This window comes from Miniopterus schreibersii, assembly GCF_964146895.1.
Source record: "Miniopterus schreibersii genome assembly, chromosome: 11".
NCBI lineage: Eukaryota > Metazoa > Chordata > Mammalia > Chiroptera > Miniopteridae > Miniopterus > Miniopterus schreibersii.
Window position 1 is genome coordinate 17,791,427 of NC_138111.1, and position 15,611 is coordinate 17,807,037.

General features: G+C 46.5%; 1 protein-coding gene across 8 annotated transcripts in view; it reads left to right on the plus strand.

The window, feature by feature from the left end:
- Nucleotides 1-6,073, plus strand: part of PTPN3 (protein tyrosine phosphatase non-receptor type 3) — a 127,575-nt gene extending 121,502 nt beyond the window's left edge. For all 8 annotated transcript variants that reach the window (XM_081151333.1, XM_081151334.1, XM_081151336.1 and 5 more), the window contains 4 exons: nucleotides 1,063-1,191; nucleotides 2,038-2,183; nucleotides 2,669-2,804; nucleotides 4,475-6,073. In XM_081151333.1, coding sequence (XP_081007459.1) covers nucleotides 1,063-1,191; nucleotides 2,038-2,183; nucleotides 2,669-2,804; nucleotides 4,475-4,552 — 489 coding nt within the window. In that variant the 3' untranslated portion in view covers nucleotides 4,553-6,073. The remainder of the gene's footprint in view (nucleotides 1-1,062; nucleotides 1,192-2,037; nucleotides 2,184-2,668; nucleotides 2,805-4,474) is intronic.
- Nucleotides 6,074-15,611: the final 9,538 nt, after the last annotated feature.

Below are 15,611 nucleotides of genomic sequence, written 5' to 3' on the forward strand. Positions count from 1 at the left end.
CAGAGCCAACACCTGAGTCCGCGCAGGGTGCTGGGCACCATCTCCATGCTCGTTGTGGCCTTCTCTTTCCCCATTAACGCTGGCCTCCCCTTCTCAGCTGTAAGGTCATTCTTTGCAGAGAAAAGAGCTCCAGTAGGCATGGTTAGTGACAGATGATCTGCACCAATAGCACTCCCTTCTCTTCATCATTCTGCTTGCTCCAGCTTGGTAGAAAAGGCCCTTTCTTCCGTCCCAGAGGCCTCACTCCCTCTGGCTGCTCCTGCAGGAGGGTCCTGCCCCTCCTGCTCCGTCCCGATTCCATCTCCCTCCTCTCTTTTGTTGGTGGCTGCTCTGAACCGGAGCTCTTCTGGTCTCCCTGTGATGACCTGGTGGGCTTGTTTCCCAGCCCTTTCTTCTTAACTGAGCCCATTCCGGCTTGGGTTCCTGCATGAGAGATTCCCATCTCCCGTGAGTCACAGCGTTCCCTTCACAGTCTCCAGCCCTGGGAACTCACCACTCTTGTTTATCAATTGTTAGAAACCTGTTTTTCTAAAATCCAGGCTGTGTGTGTTCCTCCCTCTCCTGTTACAAGCTCTCAGGGGATCAGAGCCCTTCATCCTCAGGGCCCTCATCGGGCCCTCGCCACCACCCAGCAGTTGGTCCTTCCTGCTGTCAGGAATCAGTCACTACAGGCAAAATGACATTGACAGCAGGTCCCATTTGTTTTCTCCATGTTATGCATTTAGTAGAGTGGGGCTCCCGGCAGGTGTGTGACTGGCCCGAGTCCCCCATCACTGCTCTGTGTAACCCTCACATCTGCCAGTGCTGAGGGCTCCTCCAAAGCCTTGATGACCCCGTGGTCCTGGAGACACTCCCACTCTCCGTAAGAGGACAGGCTGTTCCCCTGGCCCCTCAGAACAGACACAGAGCAGGTCGGCCTCGCCTGAGCTGCTTTTCTCCTGGCAGGAATACCTGGTGTGAGTGAGCGGGCTCTGGTTGAACGCCCGACCCATCTGTCTAGTTAACTGCTTGTGTGCACCACCTGCAGTGGAGGTTAACTCACACCCAGTGCTTTCTTTGCAGACCAAGTGTCACCAGTACTGGCCCGATCCTCCCAATGTCGCAGAACACGGCAGATTTCACATCCGCTGTCAGTCAGAGGACTGCACTATTGCCTACGTGTTCCGAGAAATGCTGGTCACAAACACCGAGGTGAGCAGTGCCCTGGCGGTGAGTGGCCCGGGCGGGGCACAGTTTAGAGGCAGGTCTAAGTCAGCAGCCGCTGTGGTCCTGGGTAGAGCTGTGCTGCTCGGTCTGCTCCATGCTTTCACCTGGTCAGCACTCCAGCAAAAGAGCCAGAACTCACGTTCACAGCAGCGCCGTTCGCATTAGCCAACCGGTGGAAAAGCCCATATCCGTGGATGGAGGGTTGGGTAAACTGAATGGAGCGTAGTCATACGATGGCATATTATTCAGCCTTGAAAAGGAAGGAAATTCCCACAAGTGCTACAACATGGGTGAATCTCGAGGACATTATCCTAAGTGAAATAACCGGACAGTAAAGGACAAATACTGTACGATTCCACTTACGTGAAGTAGCTGGAGTAGTCAGACTCCTAGAGACAGGTTGCCCAGGGCTGGCCTGAGGAGGGAAGGAAGAGTTAACGTTTAATGGCTGTACGGCACTATAAATGTTCTTAAACCCACTGGAATGTACACTAATGATGGTAAACTTCATGGTATGTAAATTTTGCCCATTACCAAAAAAAAAAAAAAAAAAAGAAGTGTGCCCCTCATGGCAAGGGTCACAGGAGCAAACAGAAGGAACTCCTGTGGCCGGAAGTGGAGAAGCAGCCCTGCAGGGGCGGCCTGAGCTGAGCCTAAGGCGGGGTGTGGGGCAGAGGGGGGGAGGGTGGACAGGAGTCGGCAGGGGCCCGGCGGGCCGTGCACAGGGGGGCGACAGCATCAGAGACAGAAGCGCCGGGCCGGGGCCGGAGCGGGGGCCTTCCTGCCCACCCTCGGGACTGACTGACCGAGGCCAGTCTGCGTCCTCCCCAGACCGGAGAAGAGCACACTGTGACCCACCTCCAGTACGTCGCGTGGCCCGACCACGGCGTGCCCGACGACTCCTCGGACTTCCTGGAATTTGTAAACTACATGAGGTCCCTGAGAGTGGACGCCGAACCCGTCTTAGTTCACTGCAGGTACCCTGACTTGCTTTTTTAATATTCCCACTCCTGGGCAAAGGCTGGAGAAAGCCGGCAGGCATCAGATCCGCCTAAATCCCACAAGACTATAGACGTGCTTTCACAAAGCTCTGTTGACTTGATTTCTTTATGGTGGCGGAAGATTTGGAGCTTTAGGGAAGCGCAGACGCCCCTAGTGCAGCGTGAGTTAAAGAAAGCCCCTCCCTCCTCTTCCGACCTTCACAGTAGCTGTGAATGAGGTGGGGGGTGGGGTTTGCATGTAAAGGTGGGTTTCTTTCCTTTGGTTTTTTAGCCCCAGACTCTATCTGAGGAGAGGCTTTTTCAGCCAGTTTGAGGGCCGCCCTGAGTGTGTGTTTTGTACCCTTGAAGGTCAGGGGAGGAAAGCTCTGTCTGGGTAAATGAGGGAACTGGTGAGGAGCCGGGCTGGGCTGTGCAGAAATGCTGGCTGAGCCAATCCCAAGTCTCTGCTCCTCTCCCTCCAGCGCCGGAATAGGTCGGACTGGTGTCTTGGTCACCATGGAAACAGCCATGTGCCTAATCGAGAGAAACCTGCCCGTTTACCCGCTGGATATTGTCCGGAAAATGCGAGACCAGCGCGCCATGATGGTGCAGACGTCAGTGAGTGGAAAATCCAATAATAAAAATAGTCACAGTGGCCGATGCTCCCTGAGCACTTACCCTGGGCCAGGCCTGTGCAAAGGGCGTTGCAGGTCAGGTGACCGAGGCTTGAGGGGACTAAGTCACTTGCCCACTGTCGCAGAGCTTGTCAGGCTGAGCTACACCAAAGCCCACCGCAGCTGGCCTCTGTCTTTCGCTGCCTCCTTGGTTTGTTTCCTGCCACCACATGGCCGGGGAGCAGCCCTGGTTGCATTCTTTCTGCATTGTTGACCACTGGCCCGTCATTTGTCCATGAGAAGTAAGCAAGGTCACCCGAGGGTTTCACCCCTCCCACCTGTTCCGAGATGAGCCTTTTGGCGCAGCGAACCTTTCACCTGGCCCCGCTCCTCCTGTGTGCTCTCTCCCACGTATGTCACGCCTGGGTCCTCGGCATTGCACAGGTCCTAAAGGGCAAATCTTGTTGTTTTCCTCCAGAACTGCAAGAAAAGGGTGGGGTGGGGGTACGGGAAGACCATGACTCAGCCCCCCTCCACCTACTGAACAACCTTTGAATAATCCCTTCACCTCTCTCCCAGCCTCAGTTTCCCCATATGCAAAAGGGGGACCATTCCATATTCACTCATTCATTGGATAATTGCACAAACGGAGAGACCCAAGCTCATCTGAATGGTAGAACTGGATTAGTCGATTATAAATCTCAGTGGCAATGGGGGCATCCAAGGGGAAACTAAGAACTCGGTGGAAGAGAATCTAAAGCTTACTTAAGAAAGTCAAGGAAGGCTTCCTGGAGGGAGTGGCCTCTAAGGTAAAACCCCCAGGAGGAATTAACAAAGGAAGGAGTGGAATTCTGTGTTGTAACCACTCTGTATCCTCACAGGCTCATGGGCAAAGTTTATAAGATTGCTGTAATAACTGTGAGCTCTAGCAGTTTTATATTTATTTTTACCCAGGATGTCTGGTTAAGAGTGGGGGGGCAAAAATCAGGTTACTAAGGCTGTTTTCTGCCCTGTTCTGTGGGATGGAAGGCCTCATTTCTGGCTTAAAAATGTTTAAGTGCATCAACTTGGTAGGTTTTCTCAGCTAGTGAAGCCCAGTCTCCGAGCTTCCTCTCAGCCTGTGCACATCACTAAAACAAAAGTTTCCTAGGTGTCTGTTAATAGATAGAACCATACTCTGCAGAGCAGCTTTCAGTGGCTCTCCTTTTTAAGACAAAATTCAGATCCTTCCCCCAATGCAAGGCCCCGCATGACCTGGTCCAGGCCCGCCTGTGTGGTCCCTCCTCCCATGTCCAGGTGTCCTGGGCCAGGACCGTGAGCTCTGACTGCACTTCTTAGAATGGGCCGTACTCCTTGGAGCCTCCACACTGGTGCCTACACTGGAGTGGCCACCCCGCAACACCCATCATTCCTTCCCCAGCTCCCCCAGATGGCCAGTTCCTCCCTCTGCCGTGATTCCATGACACTTTGCCCATCTAGCCCTGGGAACAACCCCCGCCCCTCCTCTACAGCAGTAATGGTTCACAGGTGTGTCTTCTCCACCGTTTCCCTGGCATGTAGCACAGGGGCTGCCTGGTCCAGAGCTGGAGCTCACAAGGTATTTATCAAGTAACTGTGTGTGCGGACCATTTGTGGAGCTGCTGGTGGGCTTGACGGCTTTCTTTTCTTTTCCAGAGCCAGTACAAGTTTGTGTGTGAAGCAATTCTTCGTGTTTATGAAGAAGGCTTAGTCCCGATGCTAGATCCCAGTTAAGGCAACTGTGAAACGTTCATTCCTCTTTCCAAGGGCATCCTCCGTAAGGACAGACCTTCTCTCTGGAAGCAGCAAGAGGAATCTGTAGGCCGTGGTGTGGGAAAGGAAAGGGCACGTTTGAACCCAGGCACTTTAAATTTCTATGAAAAAGGAATCGTGTACATAGGAACTGTGTAGATAACGCATGCCGCGATAGTGTCATTTAGGCCCATTATTCCTCCGGAGAGACATATGCAAAAGGGCGTCTCATTTGGGGGCCTGTCCCAATGCCTTCCTCCCTAGACATCACCATGATCCTGTAAACGATCCTTGGGCAACTGAGAGGGGACACCAGCAGCGCTGTTCACCTCCCAGAAGCAAAATGGTGCGGCTCTTTTGAGTCGCGGGGATGCTTTGTGTGTATCTGTGCACAGGACTCCAAGAGCCGAGCTCTCTGTGCTTCTAGGCCAAGCGGAGACCGTCAGCGGGCACCAGCCCTGATGCTAAGGAAGCCCTGATGGACGTACCGCACGATGGGGGGGGGTTTCGGGCTGAAGGACAAGCAGTACCTTTCCTGCCCTCCCTTCCTTTGTCCCATCTCCCTGCCCCTCTGACATGCGTGTTTCTGAGAATCGTGTCCAAAACGCCCCGCTTTCCGCCCGCATTAGTGACCCTCTTGGGGTTCACACGCCGCACCTGAACCGGATGAGTAATGCAGGTCCGGGGCAGTCTTCAGTCCACCCTGAGCGTGAGGACTTCGGTGTCGCCTTGTCGGTGTCCGGGCGCTGGCTGTAGGCGCTGCTCGCCTGTCCGCCACGCTGTGCTCAGCGCCGAAGACGAGTCGTCGACTACTGAATCTACTACATGGATTGCTGCTACTTCCAGCTGCGACACTTGAAGCGTTGCGTCTTCCTGAGGGGAGGCGGGATAGCATCTAAATATTCAGAATCTTTGGCCCTTCCGAGGAAAGGTCTTCTAGCCATTGAACCACGGGAAAGCCAGCTTCTGGACGGCTGTGCATGGGTGTGGGTCGGCGCGTGTGCGCCCACGGCTGAGAGCTTCTCAGGATTCCTGACTCGATTCAAGTGACAGTGGAGTTTATATAAAGAATGAGTCTCTGTATAGAACAAGCGTGTGCATTCACCCTCGGTTACAATGGTCTCCGTTTCATTTCAAAGGAGAGGATCAGACTATCTGAATAGAAACGCAAGTTGATGTTAATTTATTCTAAGTACGCCATGATTCTGATTGTCCTAAAGAATTCTGCCTTTGTTAATACTGTGTTAAATTTTTTTAAAAATTTGTGACAGGATTGTAGCAAATTATTATTTAAGGAAAATAAATTGCAAAAAGACTTTAATGTGGTATGTTTAAATAGCGGTTTTTATGTATCCAGGAGAGGACATTAAAGCAGTTTCTTAACGGGATTTATAGAAAAAGGATGCTGTTATGTTATATTAAAGCCATTTTGATGTTTAAGCAAACTCTAGACCAATTGCATAGTTTCCTGGTTGCAACAGGAATAAATACCTTTATCTCCAGACCTGGTGTATTTACTTGCATACTTCACGTCTTTCCCCTGCCATTATTTTCCTGCTAAATGGCAGGGGTGGGAGGAAGGTGTTATACAGGGCTGTAACCCTGTACTGAGGGACAGGTGGCCACCTGAGCCCCATCCTGTCAGCACTGTGTCAGGCCAGCGGAAGGAAGCAGGAGAGTAGAGCCAAGCAGCAGGAAGTTTGGTTCCTGGCTCCTGGTTCCACTCCTCAATAACTAGCTCTAGGCCTAGTCACTTCAGAGCACCACCTCTATTTCCTCACCTGTAAAATAGGAGAAATAATACTGAAGACTTTAAGTTGACTATGAGGACCGACTAAAATGCTATCGATGGGAATTCGCAGCAGCTGGAATCTGGCACTGCTGTGGATGAATTACGTGGAAAAGTTAACTTATCAGTTGATTAGCCCAAATGCTCATGAAACCGAAGTAGAATCGTATGGGTTTTTATAAGGGAAAGATGCTTTTCTTTTTATAAGAGAAAATTGTTTTTCTTCTGGAGAGAATAGAAGCGGAAAGGCATATCAGACCAGTACTTTCAGTCAATCTGGACTCAGAAAAATTCTATCCGCAAAGCACCAAAAAAGAGAGGAAGGTGGGAAAGTTGATGTAAATTTAAATGCCATCAGGATATTTAGCAAATCATGGTCATTTGATAAAAATGGATCATCTCCCTGTCTGCAAAAAGCTTGAGAAGTCTAAATGTGTTTTGCAGATTTGTATTTTTTTAATTGTCTAACATGGTTGCAGAAATGTTATTAGCACACAGATTTCTAAGAATCTTACCAAGGTTGCAGCTAGCCTTTGTCTGCCTCTGTGCAGGCCAGTAGTTCAGACCCAGCAGATGTTACCAGGAACAAGATCCATGAAATACTGGGGATGAACAAGACAAGAGAATTACCTAAAGGGGCAAAATATGCAAGTAAATACTGTAGATACTACTGATTAAATCCTGTAACTCAATATTTCTTCTTCACCACCTTATACACATAAGCAACTATACTTAAGAAGCCTTTTTAGTTCTTAGTGAAGAACATCAAAACCAGGATCAATATTTTGCCGGGGAAATTTGGCTGGGTGTGAATGGAGAAGACAGTTACATCCTGCATTCTGGTACTCTCCAGAAGATCTAATTCAGATGCATCTCTGTGCTGACGTAATCAAGATGGGAGATCCTTCCTGGTGTCACCGATTAGAACCTGCACTTGGTGTTTTGACTGTCAACAAAAAAATACTCCATTTGGATGGGGGTAGAATTGGGGGAGTGGGAGGAATCTGAATCACAAACTTGTGCTGGTCTTTAATTCCTACCACGGTAATTTATACCTAAATATGCTTTCAGATTAGTGTAGATGGTATTGCTGCTATGTTACTACTTGACATTTTTTGTTGCTCAGAAGTTATCATTTCAGTGCAGACAGCAGGCCTCCTAATCCTTCAGAGGCAACAAGAGCCAGCATCAATGGGAAAAGATCTCAAGAAGCAGGCCTTGGGTTTAGAACTAGACTTAGGCAAGATTTGTTGCCCTTAGCCTCAGTTTCCTTATATGGAAAAGGGGGAGGGTGGGCAGGACTAGATGAGTTCTTCGGTTCTTTCAACATTTACCGTGCTATGTATCTATATTCCAGAGATTTGAAATCAATCCTATATGACTTCTGGAGAGAGATGTATCATATTTCTGTGACGTATCCCCAAGAGATTATCCCTCAAATCTTGGCGCTGATGAATGCAAATACAAGGATTGCCACCTCTGATTCTTGCCATCCTTGCCATCCTAAACTGAGAGCAGACTCAGTAACGTTGGCGAAAATTCTGACCTCAGCCTGAGGAACCAAATACGTGGGATTCTGATGGCTGGACTATCTGCCATCTTTATAATTCATATTCTCTTTGGAGCAACAAAGGATTTGTGTTATGTAGTTTTGAAAACTATCTTAATTGATCAGCTATGTTATTTCTGTAAATTTGGAATGTTTTTCATTCAGGTCTGTGCTGCCAGTGACTCTACTGAAAACAATTTTATCAATATAAAAACATTCAAGCTATGCAACACTAGCATGGTGTGTTGACATTTTTATTCTAATAATTGTCTTGATCTCGGAAGTGTTTTCTTATTTTGTTTGCTTTCTTTTAAATAAATCCTAGATCAGAATTAGGTTCAGCTCTTAAGTCAGCAATAGCTTAAACGAAGTAGAAGGTACTTTACACCCTATCATGCAAGGCTGCCATGATCCACAGATCCCAGGTTCCTTCCGACTTGTTGCTCTGCCATTCCCAGTATGCAGTTTCTACACTGAGGTCCACAGCGGTGGCTACAACCATGTTCTCATTACAGCCAGCAGGATGGAGGGACGTGGGAGGAGAAAAGCAAGACCCTTTCCCTCAGGCTGCGTCATCTGGATGTTGTACATCCCATTGATCAAAACAATCACAGAGCCATTCTTATTGCAAGGGAGTCTGGGAGAGGTAGTTTTTATTCCAAGAAGCTCTGTGCCTAACTGAAACTCAGGTGTTCTGTTTCTGAGAAATAAGGAAAGAATGTGTTTGAGGGGCAAGTAGTCTTCTGCCATAGTTCAACCCTTTGGTCACGTTTCTTGCCTCACAAAGAGCCCACTTCTCTCCCCAAGGTAAGAAAACCCAGACCCCATCCAGCTAGGGCCTGAAGCTAAAGATAAAATCACCTTTGGGTGATTTGTGGTCTCCATCTACTCTGGGTAGCTCCTTGTGGACTAGTGACCTATAAACTAAAGACAAGTTATCTTCTCCCAACGTAACCCTTAAACAGTAGTGAAGTGACAGTAGGCAAACAGCCATTGAAAACTCATGCATAAGAGGGGAGGGCAGGAAACTCTGCTCCAAGCAACTATCAAAAGCCCTGCACAGGAGACAAAGACAACCCTGGCAGGCCCACGAGTGCAGCTCTCTGGGAAGAACTTGTCCATTGACTTCCATGGCCACATCCGTGGTGGGACCTGCAGAGGGAGGACTTCTTGGGGACAGCACAGCTTCTGTAGCCTGCTTACTCTTGGGGCAGTTTTGGGGGTCCCCAGGGTTGTGTTTTCTTTGACAGTAGGATTTCATCAAGTACCCAAAGCTGCAGATCTGGTCTAGACTGGCTGGCATTCTGTGCTCTGCTTATGCCTCTTTCTCAGAGGCCACCTGAAAAGGAAGCTAGGGTGGGAAGGCAATACCCTTATTCATTTTTTGTTTTGTTTGTTTGTTTATAGATAGTCTTTTACTTTTAAATTTTGTATTATGGAATATTTCACATGTATTCCAAATTAGAGAGACTATGATAACGAACCCTTAAGCAACATTACCCAGTTTCAGTGGCTAACATTTTGCCAATCGTGTTTGCTCTAAAGCACCCTCCTTTCTTTGCCCCATAGATTTTGGGTTTTGTTTTTCCCTCTCTGAGGCAACACCCTTAATCTGATCTTTGGAACCACCTGGTTTGCATTTTCTGGCAGAGGAGTCTTGACATCGCTTGCTGCCCCAGCCCTGCTAAGGCTGCCACTTCAAGGCCACTGCTCTGAATAGCTGCAGTTTGGAGAACGTAGCAGTTGAATAGAAGCATTTCTACACTTCAAACCTAAATTTTGAGTTCAGGCTACAAACAGTGCCTCCCTTATCAAAGCAGGATTCCCTCCCACGTCTGCACAGTCTGGCTGGCTCGAGCCCCAGTTTCTCTCACTTCTATAGGACTTTGTGAAAAGCAACAAAGAGCAACAGTTATACTTTTTGCACCTTTCCACCATTTTCTCTATTGTCATGGCCTCAGTCAGTATGTGGTCCATCTTCCAAGTTACTGCAGGTGACAATATCATCAAATGTTGAAAAATAATTCTATTCCTTCCATCTGCTGGCCTGCCAATTCCACTAAGCCAGTGCTACGTTTTAGATGATGTTATGCAGCCTCCCACTTACAGGTATCAAATTCTGAATCCAAAAACCAAAGTAAAGGTGACTGGAGCAAAATAGAAGTTTAATTCTCTCTCAAACACAGGAATCCAGAGCTGATAGAGCAGCATGGTCATCGGGACCCGTGTTCCTCCATTCTGCTGGCTTCACTATCCTCAGCATACATATTCCGCCTCATAGTACAAAATAACTGCTCCAGCCCCACCCATCATAGCCATATTCTAGCTGGAAAGATGAAAAGGGAGAGAAAAAGAATGCCCCTTCCTTTAAGGATAATCACTAAAAGTTGCATAGATTTGCAGAGTTAGCCAGAACTTAATCATATGGGTACACCTAGCTGCAAGGGAGCTTAGGAAAAATAGTCTTTATTGTGGATGGCACTCTACCTAGTCAACATTTAGGAGTTTTATTATTGAAGAAGGGGAAATGATTATTAGGGCACAATCAGCAGCCTCCCCTGAAGATCCCTTGACTTCAGATCTGCTGAAGGGCTGATTTATGAGGAGTCACCCTTCCCAAGACCCAGCACACAGGAATAAATGCAATTACATCGTTTAAACAAGGCTGACCCACCATCTTGGAGTCTACACTGACAGCTCCAGACACGATCCGCACTCATTCATTACACATACACAAATCACTTGAATCAGAGTAGACTGATAACACAAACTTTACCTCTTCTAGAAATCCTAGGTCCCTACCCATTTCCCACCCCTAAATTATACAGGTCCATCTTCATCTATGGCCACCATGCATCCTTTGCTGTTTAATCCTTAAACCTGTGGATTCCACTCCAGTCAAGAAAGGCTCCAGGATTTCTCTCAAGGCCACCCCAGAGCTCCCAACATCATTGTCTGGAACAGAGCCAGGTAAGAAGACCTGTTGGGATTCAGTGATGGAGGTCCGGGGAGAGAGGGTGGCAGTGAAGACCAAGTGAGTTGTCTTAGCCAAACATTTAAGAGGAAGAGTGATGACTTGATAACTGATGGGTGTACAGAGGGAGGAGCCAAGGATGGGGTCAGTTTCTAGGTTGGGCAACTGGGTGGGTGTTGGTGCCACAAACCAGGAAAACTAGGTGTGGGGAAGATGAGATTGTTCTTTGGGTCTGATGTCTAACGTTAGGGACACACGTATAACCAGTCTGAGGAGTCTCACACAGCTATGTCTGAGTGTGAAAGTTTATTCTTAAAAATGATGCAGACATTTCTGGGTCTTGAGCACCCCCATCGGCTCCAGTAAATGTCTTTTGTGCCATTCTTGTTTACATTTTAATCCATTCAAATGATTTCTGTAATCAAATCTGGTTCTTAAAATAGCCTGTCTGGGGTGAATATGCAGTTGTCTTAGTCTGCTCATGCTGCAATAACAAAATGCCGTAGGCTCGGGGCTTAAACAGCAGACACTTATTCCTCACAGTTTCAGAGACTGGGAAGTCCACGATCAGGTGCTGGCAGATTCGGCTCCTGGTGAGAGGTCTCCTTCTGGTTTGCAGACAGCCGCCTTCTCGCTGTGTCTTCACATGGTGGAGAGAGAGCCCTAATGTCTCTTCCTCCTCTTATAAGATCACTAAGCCCATCGTGGGGGCCCTACCCTTGTGACCTCATGACCTCATCTAAACCTAAGTACTTCACAAAGGCTCCAACTCTAAATACCATCAATGAGGGTTAGAGCTTCAACACGATTCAGTCCATCCATAGTAGCAAATTAATATTTTATCATAATGGTAACCAGAGGTCCAGTTCTCTCTGAACTTTCTTCCCCACCCCTACTCTGTCTACCTGAATTCTCAGGGGCCTTGCTGTCCCCTACAGCCCCACAGGCAAAGCAGATGAGGAAGACAGTACTTCTAACAAGGGGGCAGCAAGCTGGGCCTGAGGAGAGGTGTGATTTTCTTTAGTAGTGTTCAGCTTTACCCTGGCCACCTCCAGCATGGAGGAACAACCGTCCTCCCTACCTGAGGATAGGAGGAGACATGCCCTTCTTTAGCCCCTATCAACAATACCCACCCCAGCAAAGTGGGAAGCCTCACATTTTTAGCACCTCTGTTCCTCCATAGGTGACAATGTTATCTTTGACATAAACACATCTCCAGTGTCCCCTGTACACAGTGCTATACTGACCATGCCTCCTCACACAGACCATAGGACCCACTGAGTTATCTTTTGCCCTGCCCTAGAGCCCCATAGAAAACTCATCAGTGGTTGATGGGTTTCTGGCCTAGACTTAAACCCTTGGTCCCAACTGAAACTCCATCCATTTCTCACTTGTTCTTTGAGAAATTGGTCCACAGTTTCTGCTGTCTTCCAGCACTGCTCATTTACTACCCAGTGGCAAGCCCAAGATTCTGATTGAACAAACATTTGCTGAAAATAAGCCTCATCCTTGGAGTCTTTAACTTGCCTCCCTCTATGCTATGCCAGGAAAACAACTCTGAATAAAGGGAGAAAAGGTCTTTTCCTGCTCCACAAAAACAATGGGAGCACCCCAGGCAGGAATGGCGGTGACTCTAACGTGTGCAGTCAGTAGCAATGTCAAGATCACATATCAGAGCTGGTCCCTGTAGATTCCACTGACACTGCTCCTAAGCACAGAGCACAGCACCACTGAGGCCCATTCTGCCCTAGACACTAGATAGAGCTGGCCCTGCAGCTGCCACCCTCACCAAAGTTAATCCAAACAGCCCCTGCTATCTGCCATCCCTGAGCTCTGGGACAGATATTTCTCATTGGCAGAGCCTAGCTCATGTGCCCACACCTAGCTGCAAGGGAAGCTGGAAAAGCAAATATGTGGAATTTTCGGTGTCTTCCATGGGAAATGTAAGAGGAGATCTCTGCTTCATGTGGTAGAAGTGTTTCCAAATTTAAAAGCTGAGTGACCAAAACAAATGTCCCCAACAGTACACTCCTTTTGCCAGCTTATATCCTTCCCATACTTCCGAAACACAACAGTACTGCCACCTGACATAGAACCATTCCTTATACAACTAAAATCTGCTCACCCTTCCCAAAAGGGGTCAACCAGAACTCCTATCAGTTATAGCTCACAGCAAATCCTGGATATCAGTCTTTTTCTATTCTGTCACTATCCTACCTCCTTTCCTGTACTCTATGGACTAAATTATATATGACAACTGTGAGCATAACTTGTAAAACAGTAAAGGGAAAAGGAGGAAAGGAAAATTAGATAAATCATTTAAAAACATGCATGAACACAGCAAGAAGAGACACAACAGAAGTATCTGGCATTGCCCACAGAGGAGTGCTGTCTGGACTCTGTCCAGACTGTGAGGTCTTTCTGACCTAGGCCTTTGGGGCTGTAGCGAGGAACTTAGCTCTTAGATTTCAGAGACCAGGTACAGGATTTTGGTTGTGAGAGACCTACCTGGCAAAGGCAGGAGGTGTGTAAATGAGAACAGGCTCGATAATTATCAAGGCCAGTAAGTCAAGATTCTAAACAAAAGAAATGCTATTTATAAACTAACCTCAAAAACTCAGAAACTTGAAACAGAAACAACTGATAAATGCCTAGAAAAATGCATTCTAAAATAGAGATGACAGTTATAGTCCTTTCAGCAGTCCCTTGTTCCTTGTATGGAATCCAGATTGTCCTCAATAACAAAAAGCTCTTAGGAATTCTATTTTTGTCTTACGTAGGCATTATCTGAAAGCACAAAGAGCTGATCCCTTCCCTGTAGACACCCCTACCTCCAACCTCTTTTAAATTGGCCTTAGGCAAGCCCTCCCCCCAAAATTCTTCTTACCATCAAGAACTAAAAAAAGATGCTCATAGCGGGATTCTTACTTTTTAAAAAAATCCTCAGCCAAGGACATATTCATTGAACTTCAGAGAGAGGGGAAAGGAGGGAAGGAGAGAGGGAGAGAGACAGACAGACCAGGGATGGAACATACAGCCTAGGTATGTGCCCTGACCAGGAATCAAACCCTCAACCTTTCAGTGTAAGGAATGATGCTCCAACCAACTGAGCCACCTGGCCAAGGCAGGATTCTTCATAATGGCCAAAAAGTGGAAACCAATCAATGTCCATCAGCTGATGAGTAGATAAAAAAAGTGGGGTCTATTCATACAGTGGAATATTATTTGTCCATAAAAAAGGAATGAAATACTCATCCATGTTACAACATGGATGAACCTTGAAAACATGCTAAGTGAACAAAGCCAGACAAAAAAGGGCTGGGAGGAAGGGGAATGGGGAGGGACTGCTAATGAGTATGGGGTTTCTATTGGAGGTGATGAAAATGTCCTGGAATTTGAGAGTGACAATGGTTGTACAATGTCGTGAGTAAACCAAACACCATTGAATTGCACTCTTTGAAGTGGTGAATTTTATGGTATGTGAATTTCATCTTCATTTTTAAAATTGCAAACAAACTAAATTAAAAGAATGTCATCAGTTCCCAGGAAGGAGAGTTTAAGTTGTTCTGAGCAGTAGGTGGTTGCAGACACCAAAGCCAAGACATCTGCAAACCCACCCACCCAGTAATTCCACTTCTGGGAATCTGACCTACAGGAACAATTTAAGGGTTTTGTGTTTTGACATTAAGACAGTTTTTTAATATGCTTGTACAGGTAGGTGTTTTTATAATAGCGAACATTTGGGAACAATCTCAGTGCTTGTCAGTCTGAGTCCGGTTTGATGAAGTTCGGTGCATTTGTGTTACAGGTTACTGTGCAGCTCTGAAAGTTCACGCGGGAGCTGTAGACATCCATACACAGAGAGAATCCGTGATGTTTCGGTAAGTAAGAAACTCAGGATACAGAATAGTATGACTATGTGACTCTAACGTTAGATAAAGTCAGCATAGTGTGGTGGCTGACAATGTAGATCGTGGAGCCAAACAGCCTGGATTCACATACCAGCTCCTCGCCACATACCAGTTGTAAGTCCTTGGGTGAGACACCTAACCTCCCTGAGCCTGTGTTCTCTAACCTCTCTGTGCTTTTCTGAGCTTCAGTTTTCTCATCTATAAACTTGAGATCCAAAATCTACCTCATAGGGTTGTCGTGACCATTGAGTTATTATGTGGAAAATTAGATCATTCATGGTGCGTAAGTGCTGTGTTGGCTATTACCATGATAGATAGATGATGACAGATGATTAGATAGATAGACAGATAGATAGGTGATAGATAGGTAGGTAGATAGATAGATAGATAGATGATAGATAGATAGATAGATAGATAGATAGATAGATAGATAGATAGATAGATGATAGATAGATAGATGATAGATAGATGATAGATAGATAGATAGATAGATAGATAGATAGATAGATAGATAGATGATAGATAGATAGATAGATAGATAGATAGATAGATAGATAGATAGATAGATAGATGATAGATAGATAGATGATAGATGATAGATAGATAGATAGATAGATAGATAGATAGATAGATAGATAGATAGATAGATAGATGATAGATAGATGATAGATAGATAGATGATAGATAGATAGATAGATAGATAGATAGATAGATAGATAGATAGATAGATAGATGATAGATAGATAGATAGATGATAGATGATAGATAGATAGATGATAGATAGATAGATAGATAGATAGATAGATAGATAGATAGAT